Source organism: Larus michahellis, chromosome 7 (assembly GCF_964199755.1).
Source record: "Larus michahellis chromosome 7, bLarMic1.1, whole genome shotgun sequence".
NCBI lineage: Eukaryota > Metazoa > Chordata > Aves > Charadriiformes > Laridae > Larus > Larus michahellis.
This window is the reverse complement of record NC_133902.1, coordinates 58,615,393-58,634,968: the sequence shown is the minus strand read 5'-3', so window position 1 is coordinate 58,634,968 and position 19,576 is coordinate 58,615,393. Positions and strand designations below refer to the sequence as shown.

The 19,576-nt window shown below is 40.5% G+C and overlaps 1 protein-coding gene across 2 annotated transcripts in view; it reads right to left on the bottom strand.

The window, feature by feature from the left end:
- The window catches only part of RIF1 (replication timing regulatory factor 1), a 30,410-nt gene extending 12,944 nt beyond the window's left edge, over nucleotides 1–17,466 (bottom strand). For both annotated transcript variants that reach the window (XM_074594104.1, XM_074594105.1), the window contains exons 1-20: nucleotides 17,271–17,466; nucleotides 15,788–15,866; nucleotides 15,009–15,105; nucleotides 14,086–14,216; nucleotides 13,547–13,641; nucleotides 12,073–12,262; nucleotides 9,884–9,976; nucleotides 9,647–9,785; nucleotides 8,186–8,337; nucleotides 7,278–7,398; nucleotides 6,054–6,227; nucleotides 5,712–5,822; nucleotides 5,398–5,460; nucleotides 4,364–4,464; nucleotides 3,864–3,950; nucleotides 3,393–3,466; nucleotides 3,102–3,282; nucleotides 1,982–2,089; nucleotides 1,591–1,740; nucleotides 68–167 (exon numbers count right to left, since the gene is read on the bottom strand). In XM_074594104.1, the coding sequence (XP_074450205.1) occupies nucleotides 68–167; nucleotides 1,591–1,740; nucleotides 1,982–2,089; nucleotides 3,102–3,282; nucleotides 3,393–3,466; nucleotides 3,864–3,950; nucleotides 4,364–4,464; nucleotides 5,398–5,460; nucleotides 5,712–5,822; nucleotides 6,054–6,227; nucleotides 7,278–7,398; nucleotides 8,186–8,337; nucleotides 9,647–9,785; nucleotides 9,884–9,976; nucleotides 12,073–12,262; nucleotides 13,547–13,641; nucleotides 14,086–14,216; nucleotides 15,009–15,105; nucleotides 15,788–15,866; nucleotides 17,271–17,377 (2,353 nt within the window). In that variant the 5' untranslated portion in view covers nucleotides 17,378–17,466. The remainder of the gene's footprint in view (nucleotides 1–67; nucleotides 168–1,590; nucleotides 1,741–1,981; nucleotides 2,090–3,101; nucleotides 3,283–3,392; nucleotides 3,467–3,863; nucleotides 3,951–4,363; nucleotides 4,465–5,397; nucleotides 5,461–5,711; nucleotides 5,823–6,053; nucleotides 6,228–7,277; nucleotides 7,399–8,185; nucleotides 8,338–9,646; nucleotides 9,786–9,883; nucleotides 9,977–12,072; nucleotides 12,263–13,546; nucleotides 13,642–14,085; nucleotides 14,217–15,008; nucleotides 15,106–15,787; nucleotides 15,867–17,270) is intronic.
- Between the last annotated feature and the right edge of the window lie 2,110 nt (nucleotides 17,467–19,576).

Here is a 19,576-nt window from a genome sequence, read left to right as displayed (position 1 = left end):
ACAACTCTAATTTTCAACCAGCTCTGAAAGAAAGACAGAAACGCTCAACATTCAAGTATTTTCTTACATCTATTTTTTGGCTGATATTTAGTACCATATGGTGCAAAGTTGATGCAGTCAACCATAACTGATATAATATGGGTGAGACCATCCATCATTGAAAACATCTGAGGAGGAAACAGAAGTCATCAGCAAAGCCCAAAAAAGCAACAGTGACCAAAAAAAAAAAAATCATCAAGTTGGCTATTCAGGACAGCAACGCAAGCAACTTTTAAATTTAAAAGTGGATGAAATTCGTCTGTATTATGAGGTAAAATGCAGAAAAGTTTACATTTCAAAACACACACAGTTACAGAAGCTGAAGATTGAGTCTCCCCACACTATACAAATAGAACATAAGCATCTACACTATCTAAAGAAGCAAAACAGCAACAGGCAGCTGTAAGAAGGTGTTCAGTTTAAGAAGATGCATCAAAAGTATTAAGGTTTGATGCACTAGCTGCCTACAAAACATGTTACCAAATGTCAGTGTGTGCTTAAGTTCAGTTACTGTACCAAAGCCTGATTTTCAGAAAAGTCACTGTGGGCACAACAATAAGGTTGTCATTAACATTCAGGAAGCACCATCCATTTGTAGGACATTCAAAAAGATGGCTCAAGGGTGGGTTTTTTCTCCCCCAACCCATCATAAATTCTTCTAAATAAAACACAATTTGCTTTTAAAAGGAACACTGATACCGTGGGCCAAAAAGAGTTTAATTTCAATATAACTTACATACTGAAGCTCTAAATGGTTTAAACTTGGCTTGCTTAATAATTATTCATTTTTGAAAACTGAAGTTTGTCATCAGGATACAGCAAGTTATAAAAGTGTAATTCTCCAGATTCCACGTCTCTTTCTCATCTATTTGTTCCTTTCACAGTATTTTTTCAAAAGATAGTCAACTTTGAAGCATGAAGGACTTTATATTCCAAAGCTAATGTTCACCAACACCTACAGACACTCCATCTGCCCGTATGATGTGGGCTTGCAAACAGGCAAGACAGAGACAGTAAGGCTTCCCCTTTCAAAAGCTTACTTCTAAAGCTTTATAAAAGAGAAAAATCTTTATATTTTAGCGTACAAGGTTGACAGTTCCAGGAACACAGCAAGTTACACCCTCTGAATACTACAGTGCTACTCTAACCGCCTTCCTAATCCAAATGCCTACTTTTGGAGTATATGTAATTCAACCTGAAGTTACTTAATACACACACACACACATTTCAATCAGACAAATATTTAACATGATGATGACACTCCCTAAACCATTATTACTTAAATAGTTAGAAGACAAATCCAAAGATTGCTTAACTGCTATTTTAGTATTTAAGCTTTATAATTATTTTTACTCCCTTCTTCCAATCCATTTCTAGATTAACTCCAACTCCTGTTAGTACAAAGAATTTTGTTACAGCTTTAAGTCTCACCCAAAACACTTTATGCTATAGAAAGTACTACATTAGACTTTACAATAGGTTCTTATATCTAATTTTAAAATTTATCTGCTAAAGTACTTATATAGTTCAATATCACTGGTTTATACTCACTACTGGAGTTTCACCTTCTAGCCCAGATATTATTTTGGCACAAAGTTCTTCACAGCATAGGTTTTCTTCTGCTGTTGCAACTAAAGCAGCACAGCGAGCAAATGGTCTATACAGGTCTGACCAAGTGCGCAACAAGGATTTCATAGTTGGCTTTAACAACAGAAAGAAAAAGTTTATAAATATCAGTGTCTGTGCATAGAGAGAAAAACTTGCTTTAAGTTTTCTTCTTGTGTCAAAACCTACGTAACTCAAGAATTCCAACCCTGGAGCAGTGGGCCAATGTATAAACATATTTGTAAGAAACTCTACTCCGAGACCATCAGATAGTACTTCACAGTTGTTTTTATAAACCCCACATTGTTTCTAATCGACATTATGCATTCACTATTACCTGTGGAAATTCCTTAATGGGGAAGATATGCGATACTGGTAGCAACAATGCACTATAAACAGCATTGAAGTTGTGTTCCAGTGCATCACCCTGATTTACTTCGTTAGTCTGCAATGAGAAAACAATTTTCTGAGTAATGAAGCTGCAAAATTTAGATGACAAATAAGGCTGTTCTGAATACATTTACTTTGTACATAAGATCTGCGCAAGCTAAATTGCCGGTGGCATTTTGAAATTAGCTATTTTCAGTTCTTAGAAGAGTTCAAGTTGATCCTACTATTTAAAGAGACAAAAAGCACTGTTTCTAAATTTCAAACAGTTTAATTCCAAGAATAAAAACAATCAGTTCGAATGTGTCATGTATTTTCTACTGAAGCAGTACCAATATTTCACTTGCAATAAGTGACAACAGCAACCTACTTAGAGCACCTAAAGCTTTCTTCACAAATTCTAAGATTTTTAGGTCTAAATAATTGTACGAGGATTAGTTCAACAGCTCTGACATTACAGTCAATGTACTTCTAGCAAATAATCTGCAGAACCTGTTGAATATTACATTTATATGGCTTTCATTAGAGCTTCCAATCAAGAAGTGTATCATTAGTGAGAAACACTGTTCTAATTACATCCTGAACATCACGACTTGGTATTTATTGTATTATCACATAAAGTAAACAAGGCTCTTGGTATTTAAAAGTTAACAGGTCCTGGAGGGCAGGTTCCCATCCTCGGTAGCAGCAAGACTACGCCAAGGAGTAAAGGCTCGAAGCACATCTGAAACATGCTTATGATCTTAAAAAAGGAGAAAAACATTCCCGACGCTGTACTTCAGAGTGATCATTCTTACTGACTGGAATGACTACAAAACACACTCTTGTCACTACTCCACTACCGTCCTTCATCTACCTCACTGCAAATGTTCATACTCCACTTAGAGACTCTTTAAAAAAGTGCTGCACACCTTCCAGTTTCACGAATACTACAAAGGCTTATTTAAATTTTACTATCACTTCAAGGCATGTAATTCCTAAAAATACATTAAGATAAATGATCAGCACAAAGTTTTCCTGTGGCTTTTTTTTCGGGGGAGGATGGGGAAGAGAACAAAAAGCCACTATACCCGATTAATCCATTCGGTCAGCGGATTAACAACAATACTCCACATTCTCCAAAGATGCTCTTTATTTTCCACTTGCTTTGCGCTCTGATTAAGAATGCCGATCACAGATTCACTGAAAGCCAGCGGAGACGTAGGCCCAGACAAAACAAAACCCACGAGCGTTGTTAGAATTACAAAGAATCTAGGGAAGAAAGGGAAACAGGTAAGATAATTTTTTCAGCTGAAGTTCGGAAAAAAACTTCTATGAAGTCTCCTATGGGAAGCTGATAATAAACACACACCACCACATACCTCTCATCTGTTACACAGCATTCCAAGAGGTTATTATGGAAAGGCAGCTGAATTAAGAACAGAGCTGGTGTTCCCTGGTAAGTGAAATTTAAGAGGTCAAAACAACACACACACTGATCAAATGAAACACCTGCCTCCCCCACACGTGTGCTTATCTATCTATTACATTTAGCTCTAAATCAGAAATTTGCAACTATTAAAAGTTGTCAGAAACTCTCAATTCTAACACTTCAAAATAAAAATCCTCTTTCATTATTACAGGACTTTCAGCATATTGTTTTTAGCTATAGACAGGTAGATTACTCATCAGAAGGGAGAGCTGGAAACAGTCTGCATTCTGGAACATGGAATAATACAACTTCCTGAAAGGTCTGGACCTAACGACTTATGAAGTGCTCTGTATGTTGGTACAAATATGACATCCTAATACATTTCAGCATAAAGGAAGTTCTGGAATGAAGTCAGACTTACATTTAAAAGATCCATATCAGCAACCTGATAAGCTGGTGATCCCAATACTTTTGAAGGCAATTCCTTAACAGTAATATCAATGAGAGACTAAGTAGGGGAAAAGAGGAAAAACATATGTAAACATTTTTCCCCCGAGTGTCCTAATATTTTAAATAACACCACAAATAAAAGCAAAATTGTAACAATTGTTTCTGTTTAGCAAAAAGAAAAAAATCCATCATAAAAGTAATTGTCCTTGGAAGCAGAAGGTTCTGGTACTAGAACCATATACCCAATTATTTGAACACTGCTGATAAATCTGAAGAACGCTTAGAGAAATAAACCCTTAAGCAAGACTCCACCACCTGATGAGAATTGCATAACTTAATTTATACCAAAAAAGTTGTTTCTCTTAAAGAGACCATTCTGGTAAGTTAGATGCAAACGCCTGCTACCAATCAGAATCTAGACCATCAAAAAGAAATGAGATCTCAAAAACAAGACAAATCCATCCAACTTACCAGTATTTTCTGCACAGGAAGAGAATTTGATCTAACAGTGTTTTTTAAGGCCTGGAGCAACATAGTCAGTATTTCTGACCCTTGCTTTTCTTTCTTATTTCCTAGAACAAAAATATTCGCAGTTAGAGCAGAACAAAGTAATGGTGACTCTGACCATCATTCAAAACTTAAATATAATGCACTGTAAGATCAAAAAAAAAATTGTGTATGTTTATAGTCATAGAACAAATACTTAATATATTTGGATACCAAGTCTCTGCTCTGAAGAACAGTGTAACTGAAACTGAGAAGTTCAAATAAAAAACCCCTCTGTTTCATTAGTAAAATGGAAGCACCTTTTTATCATTAACAACCTTAACTTTGACATGCTAAGAAAAGTTGTGAAATTTTGTGTTCATCCAAGCAATGCAAAATCCATTTCTCTTATGCTTTCAGTTAGATCTTTCAATATTAAAGCTTCATTTTTAAGAGTATTCTGTTCTTTCAAAGCCTGTACAGAGTAATGGACTTTTTTAAATAGGAAACATCTTTTCTAAACCTGTAAAGACACTATACTTTATTATGAAATAAAATTTAATTAAATAAAAAAAGGTAGTCACAGTCACATAACAAAGACTTTATACTTATTTGAGTAATACACTGAATGTCTCAATTTCTCAATACCAAAGATGAGGTGGAATTGATTTTATTTTTTTTTAACGGAAAGATTTCTTCAGCAAGAAAAGCCGTTAAAGCGCTTTCATGTCTTACTGCTACATGCAATCCACCTGCAGTCCGATACTACTCTGCCCTCCCCGTTAAGCCTCACTGGATCAGATCAGTATGATTTTGTATTTGTCACACAAAGATGCAGGCATCATGAAAAACATCAGTTGTTGCCTCAAAAACAACTATTGATGATGCCTAAAACCAAGTTTTACCAGCAACGAAGCAAGTAATACTTAAGGTCTAGTCTTAAAAAACCCCTCTAACTGATCAGCAGTAACAAATTAAAAAAAACAACCCACAGATCAAGAACAAACCACATTTTTTACCTGATTCAATAGCCATTTTTACATATCCATTTATGTCCTTCCATATAACATTCAGCATACAATCTACAAGATAACAAAACATTTTTATTCAGTTTGTAATAAAAACACTAAACACAAATGCAGTTAAAATACAAACTGTCTTAAACACAGACTTTGACGTAAGCCCAGAGCGTCATAACCTTTCAAACCAAGTCAGACCAGTCCTGTTTAATGGCAACACTGGAATATTACAGAAAGTGGCTATTTTTAATCAGGTTTCCCTCCCCCATTTTATTTTCCAGAAAAGAAATCAAATTTGACCACTAAATTCTTACCAGGAACTTCTTTTCCAATTGCAATAAAGCCATCCTGAACTGCATTTATAAGTGTGCTGGCATGCTTACAAAAAAAAGAAGGGCTACTGATCAGTGGGTACTGGAGAGGCTCTAGGAGAACAAAAAAACATGTTCTATAAATCTGTTATTTTGCAGTCTACCGGCAAGATAAGCCTTAGAAAATTAATCAAGTATTTAACATAAAAATTTCTAGTATCAAAGATGACAACTTACAGTTTTAAATGTTTAAAGCATTTAATGCTAGTAGACATCTTGAAATTACCAACATTGTTCGATTTAAAGTTACATGAAAGTACTTCCAAAAAAATGTAACTCACATACCTAAACTAAGTGCAAGTTTGTTTTGCTTAGCAAAATCTACAACTTCTGGTCCCATCAAGAAGTGAAGCAGCATTTCAATTCCCAAAAGCTGAATGGAAGGTAACACCACCACTCCTGCTGTACTAGAATTCAAGTTCATCCTTGGTGTGACCGCACTTGCAAACGGGTAAGGACCTAGAGCAAGGGCAGAAAAATTACATTGCCTCATATTTCACCTGCAATCAAGCAAAAGGAAAGATCCAATAGACCAAAATCCCAAAGTCAACATGAAAAGCACAAATCATAGAAGAGCACGGGCTAAAAGGGACCTCTAACAGCCAGACAGGCATCTAGCACGCACTCCTATTATGCAGTGTTTAATATCACAGTCATAACCATGTATTTTGAAAGCTAAAATACTTATCTTCCAAAGACTGCAAAGTCTCAGATGCCAAACTTCACTTTGGCAACAAAAGCCTCCATGCAAGTTGTGGTTATAGAGGAAGTCACATGCTACACTATAGCCTAGTTGCATAGTAACTACTGCTGTGAGAATTTCCATTAGAAACTTTTACACTGAACACAAGTTTAAGAGGCCTCATGTGCAAACCTCAGTTATGATCTCACAGAACTAAGATGAACTTTTTTTAAAAAAAAAAGGGAACAAATGAAGATCTACGTGTCTAGAACACTTCCACAACATACCTGAAGCTTCTAATTACAGCAGTCTAGAATTACACAAGCTGTGAGCGCTAGGCTTTCCACACAGAGAAGAAAAAGAGGCAGTCCCGTATCTCAGGCATTTAGATGTAAAGCTCAAATAGGTGCTATTTCACATGTAGTTAAAGTATCAGAATTACTGTATTATGATCACTGGTTACTGTTCAGGCAGAAATTAAAAACGCTATAGAAATAAGAATGGCATATATAAGTGTTTTTCATGTATTCATCTATGTGGTAGGTTTCAAACCAATGCTCCCTTGCAAAAAAGAACACAACTCAGGACATTAAAACTGGTCCTCAACACAATTTGACTAGCACGATTTTGTAAACTTGAAATACTGACTGCAACAGCTTAATTTTACCCAATGTAAATCTCTACCTCTGAGCTCTCCAATGAACATGCAGAAAAATGACTGTTTTCAGTAATAATATACTGCAAAAGAAAAAGCATAAACACATTAAACAGAACAGATTACTTCCTGTATCTAGAATAGAGTTGGAAACAGGCTTGTACTTTAGTACCTGATTTTGGTGTAGGGGTTGCCAAGGCTAAATTTTGGTTAGCTGGTACACGCGAGGGAGTTCCTTGCAATGGAGCAGAAGAATCTAAACTTAAAGTACTTTGGATTAACGGTACACAAACCTGCAACGATATCAAACCACAGTGAAAATAGGTATGCCATACAAGCCATAAGCCCCAAAGAACTACACATTTCAAGTATCGCATGGACTGCACTGTTGTTCACAGCATCAGTGTTTCAGAGCTTCTGGGTACTTTTAACAATATTTTTAAGATGCTGTATAAAACATGCATACCAAGACATGAATTAGAAACAGCTAGATTAAACAATAACTCATGTCAGAATGAGCCAACTGCACCATATCTAAAAGGGTAATTGTTTTTCCTTTACTCCCATCCTGAAGTTTAATTAAATGAAATTTGCAATCCTAACAGAAACTGTTCATTCCAGTTACAATGTGTGCAGTAACGAAACACCTGGATCATTTTTCTCTCTATGCATCTTTCTAAATATTCTGTGATCCGTTTCCCTATAGCAGGCTTTCCAAAGCAACACTTGCACAGCAAAAGGACAAAGCAGTCTGTATACAATGTGCTTATGTTTACTATAGCTGTGCTCTCACCAGAGATGTTCTCCAAGATGCTCACGTGACATGCAGATGTGCTCTCAAATCTTTCGGAACTTTAAAAAGATTGCACACATAGTCCCAAGCACTCTTGCTATATACAACACACACACAGAGCATGCAAATAGGTAAGTCAGATCTGGTTCCTTAAGACAGTTCTATTTTAATAATAAACTAGAGAAGGACAAAGCAGGTACAGAATAAGTTACAGTAACAAAGAGGAAACGTGGCTTCACGCACTTAAGATAGGCTAACGATGTCACGGCTATTTTCAGTTGTGTTACCTGTTCAAAGTTTGCGGGCAGCTGAGGTCCTAGCCTCATGAGCAAATACCACCAGACCTCCAGCTTTGTCAGTGCCAAAGCCTCTGTTCTCACATGGATCGAGCTCAGCGGCTGCATTAGCAGTTTCAGCCTTTTAGCACTGCACAATATATCTTGAAGACCAAAAGAGCATATTATTAAGCAACAGAATTAAATAATTAAATCACAGAACAAGAAAAAAAGGAAAACTTTTAAACGATTTTTTCCTAATATATTTTAGCTTAAAACGCAATTAACAGTTTGTAGAACTAAAACACATAGTAAATGCACGAACCTTTCAGACTTGTTTTAGTGCTCTAATTGTTGTCTAGAATCATCCTGGAAATAGCAAGTATTTTTTTCCAGTACCAAGACTGAAATGAAATCTACTGAACACCAACATACACAGGAAGAAATTCACTCTTGCTTGCTATGTTAGAGAGCCCTACCTGCCACAGCAGAAGAAAAACCAAACACTTCACAATATGTGCATTACCACTGCATGAGAATAAATGATCTTAAATAGAGTATTCTGAGGCTGCAAATGATTATTTCCCACTGAAGCAGCAATAGCACAGTGTGCCTGGACACAAGTTTACTCAAGTCTATGCAAGCATTAGAAAATAAGAAAACAACAACTTTTAGCCAGCTCAGCAGCATCAGAACCTGCCCACCTGCAATTCGTAAGAAACTGCTGACAGAGACTGCTTTCGCCATACTGGAACACGCACAGCAAATGCCAATTATGCCAGGGATTTTATTTTCTGATAGAGTCAAATTCTTTGTTATTTAATTTATGGGAAACAATGATCAGAACACATGACCAGATAAGAAACAAATTAAAATCACTATTTAAGTTAAATTCAGCTCAACTAAGAAATGCCCACATTTAGCTTTCTCTTTAGGATACACATGAAGGAGAAGCACAATCAAGGTTAAAAAAAAAAATAATATTGTGTGCTTTGACACAGGCTGCACTTAAAAGACCTGTTCACGTCTCAGTTATACCTTTAAAGTAACTTTTTTAACACCTCTAGAATCCTCAAGCATTGCTCTTCTCCAATTAATCCACACAGTCCAAAATAAGATCTACAGAACGTTTTACTCTCTACTTCATTGCTGTCGGGATCAATTAAAGCGTTACAAAACAAAGGTTGTTAATTTTATTCTATTCATTTCTCCTAGCAGAAAAATTAAGACAAAGCTACTGATCAAACTGTCACTTTTCCTTAAAAAAAAAAAAAAAAAAACAGAAACACAAAACTTGAGTTTTACTTTTGTATATACACACAGTATACACCACTGTGTACATACCACAGATATACTATGTGTATATCCAATGGTATGTACCATAGTATTGACCACTATTAGACAGAATATTCTCTTCCACTTCTGTAAAGTGACAGTAGTCAAAACAATTCAGGTTAACTTTTTTAAATCTACCTGGATTTAGAGCAAAATTATCTATTAGACTCTTCCACGCAATGAAGGCTATTTTCTTTACCACTGGTGAGCCACTACGAAATCCAAGTTCCTCCAGTTGCAGCAATGAGTTGATAAAACTGCCACTACGATGCAGAGTCTGAAGATAAAGAAGTTCAGAATTAAGATATTTATGTTGTCAAAAAAAATCCTTCCCTAAAGATTCATGACTGTAAAACTTACTGCTTTTCTGCTTACCTTTCCAAGTAATTTGACAAACAGCGGCCATAATTTTAGCACGTAAGTCTCATTTTTTGCAGAAAACAATTTCTGAAGTTCTGAAATTAATTTCTGCAGACAGAAAGAAACATAATTTCTACAAGAAATCTATTCAAAGTGTTCTAAAAAACTACATACTCATACCAATGTTTGCAGACACAACCAACCTGGAACTATGCTATTTCTAGATTAAAAGGATCTAATTCTGTACCACATAACATTTGCTGGTAAATCAGTCCAATGTTGCTACCATCTCATTATTCAATTATTTTCATTTTTCAATTATTCTGCTAATGGCAACCAACAAATCAAAATCCATTTACTTAAATACTTGTAGTCTCTCTAACTCTCAAGTCAAAAACACACTGTGAACCTAAAAAAACCACCTTGTTTGCGTGGGTTTCTTTGTAAAGATACTTCACTTCAGCAGTGAATAAGGCAAAATAAATAAGCTTACAGTTATGGAAGTGAGATGAAACATGAAAAGCTTCATCAAAAACGCTCATGACACAACACAGCCACACTCTTATTTCTTGGGAGGTCACTGCAACTGGTAGAGATGCCCAATGACAGGGTAGAGCAGGACACACAAAAACCCAAAACCCTACAAAAAAACCTGCAAAAGAGAGGATCTGGGGAATTACAAGCTAGCCAATCTTCCTCCCATGCCTGGAAAAATTATGGAGCAAATTCCCTCGGAAGCTATTTCTAGGCATATGGAAGAACATGAAGGTCCTTACCAACAGCCAGCATAGCTTTACCATGGGCAAAACCCGCTTTTCCAACCTGACTGACTTCTACGAGGAAAGGCCTGGTTTTGCAGACGTAGGGAGCGCAGCAGATGTTCTGCACTCCAACTTTAGCAAGGCTTTTGACAGTCTCCTCTAGTCTCCTTGTAGCCCAACTAGGGAGATACAAACTAGTTAAGATTACAAGGTGTGTGGCTGGACTGTTGGGCTCAAAGGCTGGTGGTTAGCAGTTCAGAGCCCCGGTTACGTGTGCGATTTGCGAAGGGTTGATAAGGGCTGATACGATTTAACACAATCAATGATCGGGGGGAAGTATTGGTTGATATGCTGGAGGACAAGGCTTACCATTCATGGTGATCTTTACAAGCTTGAAAAATGGACTGACAGAAACCTCAGAATTCTAAGGCAAAGGCCTATACCTGGGATAGACAAACCCCATGTCCTGGTACCCACTGAGGACTCACTAGCTATGTGACCATCTGCAGAAAAAAAAAGTGGCAGAGAAGAATTCTAATGTGAAGTCAGTAATGTGCTCCTGCATACTGGACTGCACTAGCAGAAGCACAAGAACCAAGTCAAAAGAACTGACCCTTCTACTTGGTACTCATCAGACCACCTCTTGAATACTGTGCCACACTGAAGTACCAGAGCTACCAGCAAACTGGAGTGAATCCAGCAGAGGGTCACCACTAAGATGGTTAGGGGGACAGAGCTCATGACGAGAGCTAGGCATGCTTAGCTTGGAGTGGAAGGAATATAATTGCAGCCTTCCACTACTTATTAGCTGGATTACAAGGAAGAACCCAGGTGCTTCAGAGAAGTACTGAAAGGACTGGAGGCAACAGACACAGGTTTCAACAAGACAAATCCTGTTTTTACCATGAGGGTGGTTAAGCACTGGAACAAGTTGCCCAGACAGGCTGTAGAATCTCCATCCTTTAACATATTCAGACCTCAACTGGACAAGGCCCTGAGCAACCTGGCCTTAACTTTGAAGCTAGCCCTGTTTTGAGAAGGAAGTGCTAAGCTAGATGATGCGAGTTACTGCCACACCAAGTTCTGCTGATTCTAGTTCAGTAAGCAAATCCTCTTTAAAAGTTTAATGATATTTATGAGTTAATGCTATCAAGACAGGTGCATAAAGGTCATTTAAAAACAGCAAGTTATTTTCCTGATCAATGATTCCTGTCAGAAGCTTAATTTTATTTTTTTTTTATACAGTTGTCCTGTATTTACATTCCTGTTACATTAACTTTTCTGTCGAAACTGCAGCCATCAAGAAGTTGCTGTCAATGCACAGTAGCTTTCTGCTGCCACTATCTAGACTGTAAATGAAATTAAACCACCCCCAACCAACAACCCTGATTACTACTCCTGTTGCCAGTAGAAAAATTGACTTTGCCTCTAGAAAAAACTTACTGTGGTCATTAGGTGCTCAGTGACAGCCGCTACCTCCTGCTGTTTCTGGAGCAGCAGTGGCATGCCCATCTCCAGAGCAGTGGCACCTCGTAACTGCACCTTGTGAGCTGAATGGACGACCAAAGGAATGATCAGTTTTGCCCACCTCACAGCCTCCTCTCCCATCTGGGCTGGAGTTTGCTCCACCAAGCTAGATCCAAAAAACAAATATAAGTATTACAGATCTCCAACAGACATACTGCTTAGACACTCAAAGATAATCTTAGTTTCACCAATAAATGCTCTAATCCAACCTATGATTTACAGGAAACCATTCTAAATAATTTTTTTTATTTTTCTAAACAATTGTATTTTGACAGTTCACTGAAAACCGCAATGCTGAAGTGTTATTTCAGATAAACCCCTCCAAAAGCAGAATAGACTGACATTTACAGTTGTCCTTTCCATTCTCTCACAACTTTTTGGGCAAATGAGCTGAATTGAGAGCCTGAAGGAAACACACCATAACTTCCTTATCAGTGACCAAGTACAAAGCTTGCATATTAACCATGCCCTGTGTGTTCTTAGAGGTTCAGACCAGCTCCGACAGGCCATGTTTGCTGAAAACAATATATGCCCGCTTTTGAAAAACTCCTCAAACCCTGAAGCAGCACAGGTTTGCACAGGCTCAATGGATGTTAGCCTACTCAAGTGTTCTTACCTTATCCCTCTGCTCCTGAGCTCTTAGAGCACAGTATAACAAACAATTCCATATCTTTACACCATCACACACAGAAGCCAACGAGCTTAGAGAACACTTAAATAAGAGTAAAGATATAAGCTCAACATATTTACTAATAAAGAAGTGAAATTAATAATAAGTATTAACACTAAGTAAAGATAAAATCTGACTATTCTAGCACTGATGACCAAAACAACGCATTCTTGGTATTGGTCCTAAGAAGTACCCTCAGTAGTGTTACAAGAAACATTGAAGTAAAATTTGTAAATGACCACTGGGACATTTTTAAATAAAAACCCATATAATGGCCGAGAATTTCTCAACTGGGTAGATGCTGAAAATGAAAGCTAGAATGTAAGAACGTGACTTGTGAAGCACACATGAGACTTTGGTAGTAATTCCTAATAAGCCATTAAAAATTAAAGCAATGGAAGTTTATCTGAATATTGACTACTTTCAGTGTCAGAATAATTTTGTCATATTATCATTAATGGCATATTTTGCAAATGAAGTGGTTCAGGAGAACCGCTGGCGAATAGACAGAAACAGAGATGGTAGTTTACACCATTTCACTCTGTTCTTTCTACTGACTGTAACACAAAACTCTGTGGGGAAACAGTCTTGAACATAATGAACAGTTCAAAGAGCATTCAAAAAAAATTTCTTTAGAATACTTTGTGCCACTAACACTTTGTTTCAATAGTTTGCCCCAAAAACTAAGCATCTATTTTAACAAAATTGCAGCGCACGTACCGTATAATAACATTTAGTGCTTCGTATTCAACCACCATAGATTGTACATCTCCTTTAGTAAGTATTGTTTCCAGGGTAGAAATTATACTGGACACCTGAGGAAATAAGACGACAACATTAGAGTGTGCATCTAAATACAACTATTTCCATGAGGAGCCAAAATTATGAAATTTTGTTTCCCAGGACTGTGCCCTGTGTTTGGATTATGCTTGGTCTAGTTTTAAGGTTACAGCAAACTGAGTGAGTCTGATCAAACTTGAGTATTCACATTTCTCCCCTATGCTGCTTCACTTGTATCTAACAGAATTGCTCACACCACAGCTTCTCCCTCAAGAGATGCAATAATTTGTTGGCTCTTCTCCCTCTGTAGCTGCCCTTAGATTTTTTCCAAGAACTTAGGCCCTACACTTGGCTGTCAAATCTGATGGAAAACGATCTTCAGATTCAAAACCTACTGAGTGGAGAATGACCAAGAGATTGCACAAGTCTCATCTCCCTAGGAAAAGAGGCCACACACAAAAAATAGCAAAGAAACTTACCTCCTTTTTAACAATTTCAGAAGGAAACGCCTGCTTAGAGATCACCCAAAGTGCCCGAGTGCGAGTGTTTTTGTCTGAAGTTTTTACAGCAACACTGTTCACCATTGAAAGCAAGTCTCGTATTTCAGTTGCTGAAAACAGAATACACAGCACTCAAATTCTGTTCATTTAATTCTAATCAGCGTCTTAGCAAGTTTTGGGTCATTTTGCTCAGTTAACATTACTAAAGATCCATTCAACCAGAAGTTGTTTTAAACTGTAAGAGGGGAGACTGAGATGAGATGTGAGGCAGAAATTGTTTGCTGTGAGGGCAGTGAGCCCCTGGCCTAGGTTGCCCAGAGAAGCTGTGGCTGCCCCATCCCTGGAGGGGTTCAAGGCCAGGTTGGACGGGGCTTGGAGCAACCTGGGCTGGTGGGAGGTGTCCCTGCCCAGGGCAGGGGGTGCCACTGGGTGGGCTTTAAGGTCCCTTCCCACCCAAACCATTCTATGATTCTATGAATCAATGTAACAACCAGGAATCACCAGGTAAAGGCTGAAAAACACTGATAAGCACTACCATCATACCCCAATTCCACAAACAAGAAAGCATTCTTCATTGTTTTTCTGCCTGGACTTGTTTTTTTATTACTAATTCCATAAAACTAATTACAGTACCTAACTGCTACCAAAGCATTTAGTGAAATTAAAAGTTAGTAAAACAGTGTTAGTATAACAGCATGAAAAAAACACTAGTTTTTTTTGTACAAGATGGAAATAATGAACTGATCATACTTCTCATAGTAGAGACAAAACCACTGCACCACTTGGGAACAGTGAACTTGGTCAAAATTAAAGTATATGCTAACAAAGACATAAAGAAAGAACTCTGATCTATATATACACATACACACAACCAGCATCCACACTGAAGTTTGTTTGCTTACCAGATAATCCAGATGTAATGTTTGAATTAAAAACGCAAAATCCTAACGCCTGTAATGCTGCATTACTTAGCTCTGAGTTTTGATTAGAAATGTGTGCCTGAAAAAAACATAAACATAAAGTTTCGGGTTACAGAAGTAGCTGTGAAGTATCGTCTTAATACCAACACTTCTGCTCAATGAAGCGAGAGCTGTCAAACACACGCACTTGATGAAAAATGCACCCATTTAGGAAACTCCTCCTAATTACATACACTCCAAATCAGTAAAACAGTTTGACGTTCTGAAGACATTTTTGTTCTCTGTAATTAGACATCTTTACTGAAGTAACTTCTAAACATCCGAAGTTCTTTACTTCTTCACTTGCTGCATACTACCACTTCACGCCCCCATTGTTTTTAAACATCTAAGACAGGAAAAAGAGATGGCTAAGAACAGTCTCTACCTTAATGATCAAAAAAATTTGACATTTACTGCATATTCCGATTCAACAAAGTGTTTCTAAAGGCGGACAGAACACACTTTCTCTCTTCTGTCTGAAAGATCAGATTTGACTGCCTAACACTGCCTGAACATATCTGAGACCCTGTATTTTATTTTTTCTGTAGTATTTTCTAGTAACATGGAAGATATATTTTGCCAACAAACCCTTACTGCTATGTCACTAGCTTGAATTCTTATGAAATGAACTTGAATTCAAGTCTTACAATGCCCACTAAGCTTGACCACCTAAACATATCTTTGTTCACCAAAGTATAAAAAATTAAATGGAAAAGACGTACCTTAAACACTTTGCAAAGTTGAGAAAAGTGTTTTCTGACATCTGCAGTGAATTCTTTGCCTTCCTCACCCGTCAAGCGACTTCGAGTTGCAGAAGGGAAACAAAGCAATATTCACAGGTCAAACATGATATAACTGACGTAACTTTAAACTTCTATTCTAAAAAAAATTCACTACCTAGCAGGGAGACATTTCTTTCCTTACAAAGCTAAAATACAACACTGAAGAAGTTTAAGAGCAAAAATGCCAGTGACCGCAGTTCGCCTGACATATCAGTAAAACGCTGTACTATAAAGTACGCACGTCCTAGTATATTGGAAAAAATGAAGTCACTAATGACCCATTTTGTGTCTTTGTAAAAAACATTATGGGCTTTCACTTTTTTTTAATCATCTTTTATAAAAAGGTTTAAAAGTTAATATGCAAACTCTAAAGGACTGATGAAAATTAGATATACTTTCCACAGAAATATATAAGCTTAAAAAGCTCATTCCTCAAAAGTAGTTCTAGAGTGCAAGCTCCCCACTCTGGGAAAATTCTGGTTTGGCAACTAATAGCGATGACTTTGCATATATCTGAAGAACATCCATACAGAAAAGCTGTACTTGTCCTGTAAAACGTGAACTTATTAGTTTCACAGAGCAAAAAACCAACCATACTAAGTGCAATCATCCACAAGACAACCTGAGAAATCTGTTGTTTAATACTATTTTTAAGTTATACTGGGTTTTTTTGGCAGTTACTACTAGAAGCCTGTAAAATCTTACAGTGTGATCAGTATCACTGACATCTAAGCAGTCAGAACTTTAAAAGTCACTACAAAACTGAGAGGCAGGAACTCAAGGGGGATACCGACAGAAAGAGATAATGCCTTTGCACATATATGCTAACAAATTCAAAAGATCCAGGTAAAAGCAGAACCTCATGGTTAAAACATACTTTCCAGAAGGAAATGCAATTAAGAGAAGACGCGATCATTCCAAAACACAACAAACCTAACTTTATCAATCATACAGCTGACATGCAAGTCTTCTTTCAGGAGGGAAAAAGTTACTATTCCCCACTATCTCCGCAGTTTCCCCAGGAAATGTAAGAGGAGGCTCTCGGATGAGCACACACGCAGAAGACGCGCTCCCTCCCTCCCTTCTCCTTCCCCCACTCCATGCCGGCACATTTCCCACGACCTACAGCCGGCGGCCACGCAGTCCCGAGCCCTGCAGCCCTCCCAACCACGCGAATTTCAGGCCGGGCAGAGGCTTCCCTGCCTGCCCCGCCACGGCACCAGCGCCTGCCCTAGGCTCCCTCTCTCCGACCGCGGCCCGGCCAACGTGGGCCGAGCTCGCCGGCCCGGGCATGCACACCGTCCTCTCCCTCCGCGCCGTCGAGGGGCCACACAGGCTGAGGGCGGCCGCCGTTCCCTCAGGAGGCGCGGGCCCCCTCGCTCCCCTCACGCTACAGGAGAAGGAGGCGGCGGCCCGCACTCACTTGGCGATAGTGAGATGCGCGTCAGTGAGGTCCCCCAGCGGGGCGGCCGGATCCTCCAGGGTCTCCAGCAGCGGCTGCAAGCCGGGGCAGGCGGCAGGAGCGCTCATGGTGCGAGGGCCGAGCAGCTCAGTGCCGCCAGCACCGACCCCAGCCGTCTCCCGGGCTAAGATGGCGGCGGGCGGGACTCGCGGCGCGCGAGCCCGGGCTGCGCCGGTCCAGCCAATGGGAAGCGCGGGGAGGCGGGGCCGGCGGCCGAACCGGAGGACATCGAACCGGCGCCACGCGCGTTCTCCGCGCGCGGCGGAGCGCCGAGCGATGGATCGCTTCCCGCGCCTGGCGGGCACCGCCCCCGGCGGGCACCGCCCCTCGCCGCTGATTGGTGGAGGGGGCGCGGGGGGCTGTCCGTCTCGCATCTCCGGCGGCCGTCAGGCTGCCGGCTGCCGGCCCGCGCGGTGCGGCCCCGGCCCTGACAGGAGCGCTCTGTCTGTGCTAATCGTAGAACGGTTTGGGTGGGAAGGAACCTTAAAGATCTTATGGTTCCAACGCCCTGCCCTGGGCACCTCCCACCAGCCCAGGTTGCTCCAAGCCCCGTCCAACCTGACCTTGAACCCCTCCAGGGATGGGGCAGCCACAGCTTCTCTGGGCACCCTGGGCCAGGGGCTCACCGCCCTCACAGCAAACAATTTCTGCCTCACGTCTCATCTCAATCTCCCCTCTGTCAGTGTAAAACCCTTCCCCCTCGTCCCGTGGCTCCCCTCCCTGCTCCAGAGTCCCTCCCCAGCTTTCCTGGAGCCCCTTGAGGGCCTGGCAGGGGCTGGAAGGTCTCCGCGGAGCCTTCTCTTCTCCAGGCTGAACCCCCCCAGCTCTCTCAGCCTGTCCCCACAGCAGAGGGGCTCCAGCCCTCCCAGCATCTCCGGGGCCTCCTCTGGCCCCGCTCCAACAGCTCCGTGTCCTTCTGCTGTTGGTGCCCCAGAGCTGGAGGCAGCGCTGCAGGGGGGTCTCACAGAGCGGGGCAGAGGGGCAGAATCCCCCCCTGGCCCTGCTGCCCACGCTGCTGGGGATGAGCCCAGGCTGTGGGGGGTTCTGGGCTGCCAGTGCATGTTGCCAGCTCGTGTTGAGCTTCTCACCCACCAGCCCCCCCAAGTCCTTCTCCTCAGGGCTGCTCCAGCCATTCTCCACCCAGCCTGGATTTGTGCTTGGGATTGCCCCGACCCACGTGCAGGACCTTGCACTTGGCCTTGTTGAACTTTATGAGGTTGGCATGTGCCCACCTCCCCAGCCAAATCATTTATTTGTGACTGGAATATAGTCTCTAGACTCCCAGAGCTGATCAGCAGCTAGAATGGAGCTCAAGCTCTGCAGAAACCGCCCCGCAGCCATTTCCAGTTGGGATTTTTTTGGTCCCCAAGTAGGTGCAGGGTTTCCGAATGTCAGGGAAAAGTGTCCTTGGGTCTTCGCTCCCTGCCATGGCTGCAGCACCACACGCTGCCCAATACCTGCTGTCATCATCTCCGGGTGGGAGACGTTAGTGCCTGGCTGTGCACAGTAATTCCCACCTCATGGTAGGTAAAGCCACTGAGAGGGGACAAGTAACGGACGTGTGGTGAATTACCTCAGGGCATTTGCGGGTGTAGTATGAAATAATGGCAGTGGCAGCAAATCTGAAGTGCGGAGAAGCCCGTTTTCCCAGGGGTAGTGATGGGCCTGAGCACTAACGTTAATGGCTGAGTCTTTAGTCATCCGCAGGGCTTCGTCATGGCGTTGGAGATGCTTAGCAGGAGTGCCTGTCCTGGAAAGAAACTCTTCCCCAAACAGCGTCACCACTCCGGCTCCATGGGGCTTTCTGGACAGGCAGATATTCCCTTTACACCCTTTGGTTCTGATCCACACCCGCTCAAGACCTGTTGCTTCTCAATTAAAGAAACAACAGAACAACTCCAAAACCAATGAAAAAACCATCCTAGGTCATAAAAAAAATGTTAACAGTTCTCTTCATGTGTTTTCCTTATTAACAAACACTTTTGCTGATCTTGGACTGACATTTTATAACGGGAGGATGTGAACAGGTTTATTCAGTCCACCTGGTGGCAGGATTAAAAAGCGCCAGTAGATTTTAGGTGCAGCATGATCCCATTAAACCTAGTGATATGAACTTTATTTCCTGGCGCTCACAGGAAATAATAGCATTATATAAAACATTAATAAATTCTTGGAAATGGCAGGGAGAAAAGCTGCAGTGCAAACGGCAACATTGCTCTCCAGTACAGCTGGGAAGCAGGATCGTATTCCCAGTGAAATTACAACAA